This window comes from Malurus melanocephalus, unplaced genomic scaffold (genome assembly GCF_030028575.1).
Source record: "Malurus melanocephalus ecotype Western Australia unplaced genomic scaffold, MMel_1.1 scaffold_1221, whole genome shotgun sequence".
NCBI classification, from domain to species: Eukaryota; Metazoa; Chordata; class Aves; order Passeriformes; family Maluridae; genus Malurus; species Malurus melanocephalus.
The window spans coordinates 28,180-39,762 of record NW_026624453.1 but is presented as its reverse complement, the minus strand read 5'-3'; the positions used below and the strand labels follow the sequence as shown (position 1 = coordinate 39,762).

General features: G+C 43.9%; 1 protein-coding gene across 1 annotated transcript; it reads right to left on the bottom strand.

The window, feature by feature from the left end:
* Window positions 1-970: 970 nt before the first annotated feature.
* DYRK3 (dual specificity tyrosine phosphorylation regulated kinase 3) lies at window positions 971-11,206 on the bottom strand. Its single transcript, XM_057387476.1, has 2 exons — window positions 11,063-11,206; window positions 971-7,300 (listed from the first exon to the last, which is right to left on the bottom strand). Exons 1-2 carry the CDS (start codon window positions 11,144-11,146, stop codon window positions 5,735-5,737), a joined length of 1,650 nt encoding a protein of 549 aa, XP_057243459.1. The 5' UTR covers window positions 11,147-11,206; the 3' UTR covers window positions 971-5,734.
* Between the last annotated feature and the right edge of the window lie 377 nt (window positions 11,207-11,583).

Below are 11,583 nucleotides of genomic sequence, written 5' to 3'. Positions count from 1 at the left end.
CCCCTATTTTTAAGCAGCTGCAGCTTTTCCCAACACCCCTCAGCACGATTTTGCCAGGCAGGAAGGCTGGCACAGCTTTGGTGTTGAATTTCGCAGCTCCTCAGCTGGCACCAAGCACAGTTTCCCCTCGGTGCAGCTCAGACAGCAGAATTGGTGAGACAATCCCTTATCAGGTTACACCAACAAGCATCACAAGCAGAGCAGATAAGCTCATTTTTCTAATCTGAGGTGCTGTGCTTGAGAAAATGCCACTCAGCCCTTCTCAGAGTCCCATATATATATGTGTGTACATATATATATAAAGACATCTCAATGTCCACCTAATTTTTTTTACTATTTTCAGTTTGCAAACTTTAAAAAAAAAATCACATATTTGCTGTTCAGCCATATTAAAAGAAGGAAAAAAATTCATTCAGTGCTGTCTGCACACTCAGTGTGTGTAACACATGTGGTTGAATCACACAGGTCGTAGCTGGAACCCTTTTCTTGCAGCGTGATTTCATCTTCCAACCATCCCAATATCCACTTGTGTACAGTAAGTTCCCCATTTATAGGTTTCTAATAAAAGCAAATCTTCCCTAAGTGGCTATTACTGGATTTCTCCTTCCAGCCTGGGGATAAGCAGGATTCTGGGCTTTAAAAAGCTCTCTAGTGRGCTGAATAAGAAAGTGACAACTGAAGAATGTCATGGCAAAACTYTGGTGTGTTCTAATTACAGCGCTGTTAACGAGAGGAACATTTGTCAGACCAGAGATTCTCACGTTCAGCACAGACACAAAAACCTCCCACTCACACAGTGACAATTTTCTCCCCTCTCCAGGCAGATGCCACAGGAGGTGCTGTCTGCCAGCACAAGGTGAGTTCCACCATCTGGAAGTAATTATTACCTTTTTTTTCTTCTTCTTCTTTTTTTTTTTTTTTTTTTTTATCAAAGACTTGTAGGAATTTGCACACTGGATTGCTAAAGAAAACGATGTGTTTATTTTCTTTTAAAAATGACCCAAAGTACAGCTTTAAGAAATCTGCTCATTACATTGAGATACRCTTTGAGACTGACTGCTTTCCAGAATGTTCCTCCACAGCGAGTTTATATCCACATTCCCCCACCCTTTTACACCTCATCACAATATTCATAATAAAAAGGCAAACCTGCAGTTTCTGTGGACGCTGATATTTAGTTTGAGCATTTAAGAACCCCTGAAGAGGAACTCAGCTGCAGCGAGGCAGATGGAGGATGGTAAAACCCTGAGTGTTGTGCGTGGGGGCTCTGGGGCAGCACAGACCCTGCCAGCCCCTCTAGGAACTCATTTGGAATAAAAAATCCAGGAAAACAATCAGCTCTCCATGAGGAGCCAGGGATTTCACCCGGCACAGGGGGAATTACAGAGCTGGAACGCTTCCTTGGTGTTTCAGAACACGAGGGCTCTCKGATGGGATGTTGGAGGTGTATTTATTTATTTCTACAAACCTTTGTTAAAATAATAAAAAAAAAAAAATAAAAATCGAGTGATGCCTGTGACCTTGTGGCTCTGCACAACTCCCTGACAGGAGGGGGCAGCCGGGGGGGATTTGGGATCTGATCCCAGGAACARGGACAGGAGGAGAGGGAACGGCCTCAGGCTGGGCCAGGGGAGGCTCAGGGTGGACATCAGCGGGAATTTCCTCATGGAAAGGGTGGCCCGGCCTGGGAAGGGGCTGCCAGGGAGATTTGGGGTCCCCATCCCTGGAGGCGTCCAGGATATAGGTTTGGGTGATGAGCTGGGATCGGGCACAGTTTGGGATCGATGATCCTGGAGGGCTTTTGCAGCCTCAGTGATTCCAGGATTCTGAGAAGCACCAATATAAAATCCCACTGTCCCCAAACCTGCCAGGCACCCACAGCCCCGAGCAGAAACCACAGGATTTTTCATTAAARTCTTTGAGCACGGTTTGTTTTCAATCTCAGCTGGTGCCGCGCACAAGTTCCGCAGATCTTTCCATATTATTTTGGCTCTCCACTTCCACAACGGAATTCAACTTTGGCAGGCAAGGGGATTTGTATCATTTCAGCAGAGATCTCTGGGTGCAGCATCAGCCTTTTGCTTGTGTGCCTGGGATTAGCAAGACATTGCTGAGATCATCATATATACGTTTCACAGCCAGAACAGCCATCAGAATTAAACAAGAAAAAAAAACAAAAAAACCAGGAGAGCTGCAGCCTGCAGTGAGCAGCTCTTGAAAAAAGGACCCCGTGTTTTGAGAGGTAGTTTTGAAGATGAGCATTGCAAAGGAGTTCTGCAGCTGCATAAAAAGTTTTCAACTGTGTGAAAATCCTAACAGGTAAAAAAGATCGTAAGCAACACACTCTTCCACAAAAGTCATATTAAATCTAATTATCTGCTGCGAATTCTTAGGTCACTGGTCAACCAGGATTCCCATTCCAGCTGKCTGGGAGGATAAAAACCACCAGTGAGAAGTGTCTGTTGTACCCAGAAGATCTCTAGATTTGGGGTTGGGTATTTCAGGTGTGCTGCTCATGCCCTTACAATGATTTATATAAAAATCTCGCTGAGCCAAACAGGTGGAACTGCAGACAACGAGCAGTTGTTATTTACACCTCTCTCTCACAGGGCAGGAAAACATGAGGAACGTTTTAAAACAAGTTTGGGTGACTCTTAGAAATGCAATGCTTGATATGCTGTAAACACCAGTGATTTGCATGTGTTTTGTGGGAACTTCTGAGCAGAACATGACTCAGGTTCTAGTGCTGGCAGATCAACAAAGCAAAGTTACCACAAAAATAAAAGCTGCTCTGAACCTATTCAGACATTTTTAATTTTAGGCTGCTTTCAGCATTCTCAGCAGCAGCAGAATGAACGACAGGGATGGGTTCTGGTGATTTCAGACCTCCCCAATGTTTGGCTTTCCCAAAAACAAGTGTGACTTGGAGGTTTTGCCATATCTGGGGAGCACAGACACCGGGACTGTCACCRCCCCTGATAAATGACAGCGACACAGCCCAGGGTGCAACCCCCACCTGGGGCTGSAAAACTCCTGCTCCAATTCCCAAAAGCAAATTATCAATGAAGAAATTGGGATTAGTGACTGGAAACAAGACCCCAGTATCCTCAGCCACGTCTCCTGGGTTAGGAAGAGGTTTTCAACTCAGGAAATATCTGCTGAGGCTGCTTTTCCTGCTCACCCAAATTAGCAATTCACTTAAATACACATTTGATTTTCAAATATAGTGGTCCCGAGTAAGTAAAACCCAGCCTAAAACAAACACAGGCACTTTGTGCAGTCAGKGCACGCTGAACACATTTTCTAGATGAAAAGCCATGGTTTTGCCAGTTAATTACTTTATCTGCAGCTTCACAGCCCCAGCCTCCAGCAAGATTTCTGTGTGTGCACCAGAGGCTGCCACAGCAGGAGTTCCCTCACAGTGACTTCTTCCCAGATGTCAGACTCTTTATTATCATTATTATTATTATTATTATTATTATTATTATTATTATTATTATTATTATTAATTTTTATTCTCCTACCTTAGCACCTTATAGACAAAATTATTTAGACCCTGGGCCCTGTTTTTACATCTCCCAGCTCACCAACTCTGCTCCTTCTGCCAGGCTTCATCCCCACCATCACCTTATATTCTCTATAGAAAATACTTTTCCATGCAACTTTCCCACTYGAAAGGTTCCTTTCTCCTCACTCCCCAGGCATGTTTTGTTAAAAGGAAATGCAGAGAGCAGACAAGGAACAAAAAGATTTCTGGTTTCTGAAAAGGTGCCAAATCTATGAGATTCTACTAAATTCGATGGTATCTTCTGCCACTTCCCCCCAGAATCCACCTCCGTGGTTCTTCATTCAAATAAAACTTCACTCAGCCAAGCCAAATAAAAAATACTGACTGTGTGTTGTTTTAAGTGACCCATGAGCAGCCCATCCACTGCTGGCAGCACGGAGAAAGGCCAGACTGTTATTTTAATATCATTACCGAGCTCATTGAATTGACACTTGTAAAACAAAACAACTCAGAAAAGCTCCACACAATTTCAGCTCCTGGGAACCTCAGTTTAAAGTCCTTTGGAGTATTTTGGCTGTGTCTTTTTGAGGTTTTCTGCAGGCTCCACCCAGCATTTCAGCAGTGCTGCAATTACCCAGAGAGGCCAAAATGCAGCCCCATCCCCGTAGGGGATGTACCACTACTGAACATTTGCTCACCTTATCTTAAAAATCACCCTGGTACCTCCTCTGTTTGCACACTGAGAGCCTCCCTCCTTTASCATTCAAAACCTGCTGCAGAGAAAGCCATTAAATGTAAAACCTTCTCTTCATAAAAGCTCTAAATTGCATTTARAGTCGTGTTCAGGCACTTGGCAAGGGATCAGATGGTTCTGGAGCCACGAGGCTGCAAGAAGGAACAACCCCAACAAGCTGTGCTGTGGCTGTGACAGGTCACACCACCCTGCAGTGTTCTGGGAAGATAAAGGAAGAGCAAATTCAAGCTCATGTAGCTCAAGAATGAGGAAATGCAGGCACCCAAAGGCCTGAAGGAAGGCAATTCGAAATAAAGCCACGCTTCCCATTCAATATTTTCATTTGGATCTGCTRCTTCTGTACCTTATGAGTCTTCCCTGGTAATGTTGCCCCAGACTGAGATTTATCTGTGTGTTCCCCCCTCCCTCATTTTCCAGCACAGCCYTGGGCCTGAAAAAGTTTTACTTTTCTGACAGGGGTGGCATGTTTGCATTTTTATTAAAAGAGCTTCATGTAATTCAATGGAATTCACTCTACACAAAGAGATAATTTTTTTTTTGCAATTACCAGAATCTCAAACATGGATATAAACCAGCTCTTGGAAGTTCAACATTTTTTTGTTTTAGAAACACAGGAAAAACAAAGACACATGCACCTGGCTGAACTGATGATGGAAATCTGAGCTCCAAAGAAACAGAATAATTCAATCATTACCTGAACAAACTGGCTCACACTTGTGATGGACCAGGCCTGATCCCAAATTCTCGTGATGGACCAGGCCTGATCCCAAATCCCCTTACAAGTTTTCCATAGATTTTAGGGGAAAATAGCAAGTGTTACAGAAATTAGTAGTTTCATTTAGCTATATCCTGTGTTTCATGGCATTTCTACCCTCCTTTGAAATTTTATCATCTGAGTATTTTCTTTTCCAATAACCAATTCCTTTGGTGTCTACATCCCATGACATTTTTTTAAATCCCAGGATAGATAAGGGAAAAGCAATGCAGAGAAATAAAATTCTTCAAACTTAAGCAATTTGCAGGTAAAGTTCCTAATGCATTACATTAATGCATTTGTGCTTTTAAAAGAGATTTAAAAACTTTTCCTGGAACAAAAGGAGTTCAGCTGGAGATAACTAAAAACATGGAGTTTAAATCAAGTTTCCTTCCTGTCTTAAGAAAAAAAAAAACCTGTTAAACCATGATAAGAAATGGTTTGATTTCTAAACCAGCATTTTGAAACAGCACATCTGCCAAACTGTCCCTGTACCCCYCAGCTGAGCTGAACCCTCAGCGATGGAAAAAGCACCAGGTGTGAGTGAAGCAACTGGATAAAAGTTAGCCCTTGATGTGTACATTTTGGACTGCTCTTCCAATATTCAAGACTGTGCCTCTAAAAAAAAAAGTAAATCCATTAAAACCCTCTGCATTTGATTTCACCCCATGGCATGGACACCCACGAGGGGTGGATCCTGGGAACCCAGCGCTCCCCACTAGCTGACCAGTTTGGGGAGCACAGTACACAGAGGGATGCTGCCATTGGGSTCAGCAGCCAGACTGGCCCTCAGCTTGCTGGAGACTCCAGCCACRGGAGGCAACTTGCTTCCAATCCCTTGGAAGGAACCGGAATAGCTGGAAATCCGTCTGCCGGAGCTTTTCTCCATGCTGGCTGCTCTGGGCACCCGTTTACAAATCCAGGGGTGCCGCAGGGCCTGGCTGGGAATCATGCGTGCWGCAGGATCCCAACTGAGGCATTCCTTCAGGAAACCTATGAACAAGGGGTCATCACAGCCCTTCAGAGCCGTCACCCAGTCCTTGTTCCCTGGGGCACCCCGCACTTTGCCCCGGCGCGAGCGGCTCCCGCTCAGGGTCACCTTCCCGTCCGGCTGCGTCGTCACCGTGCAGTAACGGGGGTGACCCTTGGAGTTGATGAAGTTCTTGGCTCGTTTGGATTGATCCAAAAGCTTCTGAGGTGGCATACCAAGAAGTTCCATCATGCAGGCCAGTTGGTCTCCCTCGTCCTCTCCGGGAAAGAGAGGGTAGCCAGTTAAAAGCTCCACCAGAATACAGCCAAAACTCCACATGTCTATGGGCATCCCATAGCGGCTYCCCAGGATCACCTCTGGCGCCCGATAAAACCGGGACTGGATGTAAGTGTAGACTCTTTGGTGCTCAAAACAGCTGGACCCAAAATCTATCACCTTGATTCCACTCCTCCCTTGCTGTTTTAGGAGGATATTTTCCGGCTTCAAGTCACAGTGGATGATTTTGTTTTTATAAAGGGCATCCAAACACTGCAAGATGGAGTGAGCAAACTTCCGAACCAGCTGGAGGCTGAAGCCCTGAAACTTATTCCTTTTAATCAGCTCATACAGGTTCATACTCAAGAGTTCAAAGGTCATGCAGATGTGGTTCCGAAAGGTGAAGCTTTCCAGCATGTGGATAACATTCATACTGCCTGTTTTATCCTGCTTCTTCAGGTGCTCCAGTATCCTGATCTCCTCGGCAGCTTGGCGGTGGAACCTCTTCTCATTGCGAACCATCTTTAAGGCCAGGTGTTGCTGGAGTTTGTGGTCGTAGACTTTGGCAACTTGCCCAAAACTGCCCTTKCCAATGATTTTGAGCACTTCATACCTGTAGGCAAGGTGGTCGTGGGGCACGTGGATGTAGCTGCCTTGGTCATCATCGTAGCCACTGTTGTTGGGGCCCCCGATGACCCCCTGCCTCTTTTTTGCAGTCGGACCCACAAAGTAAATCTCGGAGAAACTGAAGATCTCCTGCTGCTCRTAAGCTGATAACTGATGTTTGAACTGTTTGACAGCTTGCTCTGGAGCTTGGGAAACCACTTTAGGYGCTTTGAAGGAGCTTCCATTGCCCCTAGAATTCAGGCCCTCTAGGGTTTTATCTTTTGTCAAGGAAGGGAGAGGTCTTTCTGAAGTAAGTCCTGCAGACTGAAGAGCACTGCTCCTTCTGTTGCCAGAGTCCTCAAATAACTGCTCCACTTTGACCTGATTTCCAGTCAGAGGGTGATCCTTCATCATGAGTTTGTTGATAGAAACCTAAAGGAACAAAGAAGGACTTGAGTTTATCTTTTAAAGCATAGTCTGAGAATAAAACCAACACCAACACGAAATCAGTAACATCAATGAGTTGGGCATTTATTGGGAATAAATATAAAGTACTGGATTAAAGTTACACAAAGAGAAAGCAAYTCACTGAAACAGCCCTTGTGCTTTTAAATCCAGAAAGGGAAACCCTAGACMGCCCAAGACTCCAACAACCACGAAATACCTATCTCTAGTCTGCAAAGAGCCAGGGAACAGCTATGTTTAGCTTCAAACGTGGGTGAAGCAGCACAACCATTGACAGATGCAACTTGCACCTGTCTGGAGCAGGGAATGTAACGTGGACGTGCAGAGACTTGGCAGGAATATTGCACAGAGGAGCTGCCAAAGGAAGACAAAGCAACTCCAGCAGGTGACATATGGCTGGTGTGGCCCAGCTGCACCAGGAGCAGAAGGATGACAGGGCAAGGCAAGGTAAACCAGCCTTTAGAACAAAAAATAATTAATTGTGGGGTTTGAATTTCAATGGGGAAAACATCTTCATATCCACAATTCCCTTTGAAATCATGGTGGAATCACAGAACGTCCTGAGCTGGAAAAGACCCACAAAAGCCATCGAGTGCAACTCCTGGCTGTGCACAGGACAGCCCAAAATCCCACCCTGTCCCTGAGAGTGCTGTCCTGGAGCTCTGGCAGCCTTGGGGCTGTGCCCACTCCCTGGGGAACCTGGGCAGTGCCCAGCACCCTCTGGGGCAAGAACMTTTCCCTGCTGTTCAACCTAAACCCCACTGACACAGCTCCAGCMATTCTCTTGGATCCWGTCACTGGTCACCAGAGGGAAGAGAGAGCTGCACAACGATCTTAACACAGACTTGGAAGCTTGRAATAATCAAGAACACCTCCCACTCCAACTGAGCTGAGAGCAGACTGCAAATACTCCCTCTTCCCACCATGTGTTAAAATATTTACATCCGAAACAAACCCATACAAGGTGAGAAAAACACTGTGAAATTCTCCAAGCTTGTCAATTTTTACAATTTAGTAAAYGCTGAACTCCCCTGAGGTCAGTTCCCCACTAGCACAGCAGTTCCTCCCTTTTCTGCTTGCTGGCASTCCTTGCTGAGAGGCAGCACAGAGGTGTTGCCTCGTCCCATGCAGAATTGAAGAAGCCCTGACTGRAGTACAAACATCTGTTTTCCATTTTGTCCTTTAATCTAAAAATAAAGATTTCAGACACATGCCAAACCGAATCCCTGAAAACCAAAATAACTACACAGGAATCAAACAAAAAATATAAATAAACCTGCAGCCCCACAGCAATAAAACCAAATTCCTTTTTAGTTACATCCAGCCCAACATCTCGACATGGTCAGCAAATAAGGGAAGTGAATGTTCTCTCCAAAACCAACTACACACAGCTCATAAAAGAGCCTSTTTATTGGTGCTGCCCTGAAATGTTAGTTCTTGCTCACAAGCCCCAAAAAATGGGCATTTCCTGCAGAAGTCAGTCCTTATCAACACGGGTAGATCCTACAAAGTAGCACTGCTCCTATCAACCCCAAAATGCAGTGMACTGGAAGGGACACGCCTTGCCAGAGTCTTAAATAAAAACAACAGAGCCCAGCCCTGGTAATGYGGAATAAACGCCTTTTTCTTGGAGTCTGGCTGAACCTCTGTGATAAGAATGACATTTTTTCAGAGCTGGCTCAAAGCCTCTTCAGTCCAGCAGTCCCAAACAGCAAGTTTACAAATAAATAGAGCATATAAACACAGAACTAGGGTCACACTTGTTTAAATACTCCATATGCAAGAGCAACAGCAGCTCTGCTCTTGCYGCTGCTCATAGCAAACATTTTGTACCTTTGAATCCCTAAATAACCAAGGAATTCATGATTCCATTTATCCTGGAACGATTTCTTAATGAAGGAATTATGGCTTTGGATTTCAAACCTGACTCAACGGTAGTAAGGTCTCAATTTTCATTCTTAGAGGACTCCCAAAATCAGTTGCCACATGATGGTGAGACACAAATATAGCTCCATCTTCACTTGAACCCAGAAGAGCTGCACTCAAAGTCAGATGACTCCTGGGTAACACCAGCTTTCTTTCAACAGCTTTATTTTACAAATCACAGGCTCCCCAGGCTTTTGGTTTTATTGCTGCAGGCAAGAAATGAGGCTGACAACACCRGTGGCACCCTGTTGAAAACTCTCACTCACAAAACTTCATTTTCATTGACAAGGAAACAGTTAATCCAATTCCTACACAACTGGTTTTCAGAGATTTTCTGAACACTGAATTAAACAGACTGAATTCCATCCATATATTCTCCAAGCTGAGACACTTCATGGTCTCTTGCAGCTCAGATGAAGGAATGGGCAGCTGCAGTCACCAGGACTCCTCCATTCTCACGTAACATTACATCATAATAAAAAATCTTGCAAGAAGGAAACTGAAAATCCAGGTATTTTCCCATTAAAATTGAACATCACCATTTTTAGCATTGCATGTTGTGCCTCAGCTCCTGCTTGCTCAATTCCATTGAGGTGGGATTTTATTGATGTATCATCATGCAAACCAGACAGGCTATAAATCCTTAATCTTGCCCTAAGAAGTTAACAGGCTTCAGGGACAAAACATAGATGTAAACAAGATACACCAGTCAAACAAAATATTCATGGAGCTACATTTGTATTTCACTGGGTAGYTCCACTCTACTGACTTGTGTGCAGTTATGAACAAATGAAGTCACACTAAAACACTGCTGTTGAAAGGTTTCCACATCCCAGCAAACAAAAAAAAAGCCCCAACCCATTACTCTTCAAACCCTACTGCTCAACAAAACTCCAAATTCCTTCTGCTCCCCCTCAACATTGCCAAAAAGGGAAAAAAACCACCCCAGGCTCACGCCCCTGACTTTGCACAGACCAAACTAATTATGAATATCTGCTACAAMAAAATCCCACAAGGTGATGATTTTTAAATGCATCTTACTCTATGCATGAGTATGAAATGTCTATTTTCACTTTTTAGAGAGTGAGAGGTTTTTTTTTTTTTAACCTCCTTTCCTTCTGCCAAAACTCAACAAGAGCCAAAACACATTTAAAACSCATCTAAAGGATGGATCACTCTACAAAAGTACAGCTGAACATGACCACTACTGAACCAATTAAAGGAAAAAAAATCTCCAACTCCACATCTGCTGAGGGATCACAGCCCTGATGAAAAAGCCTGGTAACACCTTCAGTTCATAAAGAGCTATTTTGGTAGCAAAAGAAGTGACAGATAATGCCCAAGTTTTCAGCGCAGAAAGATACTTTTGTGAGACRTTTGGCAGCCACACAGACTCACACTGCTCCTTCTGCTGCTCCTACGTACTTATCCATCGGAATTTTCATGAGGGAAACGAAAATGGAAACGTGCAGGAGGAGGCAGAGCAAAGCGTGTGTGGATTTACTTATCAGAGTACAAGGTGACACGGCAGAACGCTTCAGCCCTTTGTAAAGTAACTTTTTTTTGATTAAAACACGAGCTCAGGGCAGTAAGATGGGATTCCTGAGGCTGCCAGCAAGCTCTGCAGTGAACACAGCACATCGTTTTTATGCTCAGGAAAAACAATAATGTTAAGAAACTGCTATAAAGCTGCAAAATCGCACTTTTAAAATTTATTCTCTATAGAGAATGCATCTGACTCCTGGATGGTTCTCACTGCCACACAACACAATGTGAAGACACTGATGATTTTAAAATACTCACATGAGGTCTTGAAAGAGAAGGAAGTCCTGAAGGGCTCCGTTCTTCATTTGCAGACTCTTGGTATCTACACTCATCTATCCTCATATAGGAGTCATATAATCCATCTCCAAACCTGGCTGGAAAGGTCCCACACACAAACCAGTTATTCACAACAACTCACAATGATAGAGGCAGAGCCAAATGCTGAAATGTAGCTCCCTTAGCACATTTTAATCTGTAAAATCATTGATTCTCTTTCATTCATTAAACGATCTTTGGAATTTARGTGTATTTTAATGCCACAAGAGTACGATGCTTCTGGGAAACCTTAATTCGAGATACTTTTAATTTAGAGATTCTTTTTGGTTAATCAACTTCTGCACTGCAAAAAAAAAAAATGCATCCCTAAGAAACATTAACCACCATTCTCCCCGCTTCCCCTTAATCAGGATAATCCCAAACGAGCAGAAAACGAGCAAACACTTAAACACTTGATAGGACTATCCTTTAAAGCAGGTTATCCCTTAAAAATGAGATGTGGG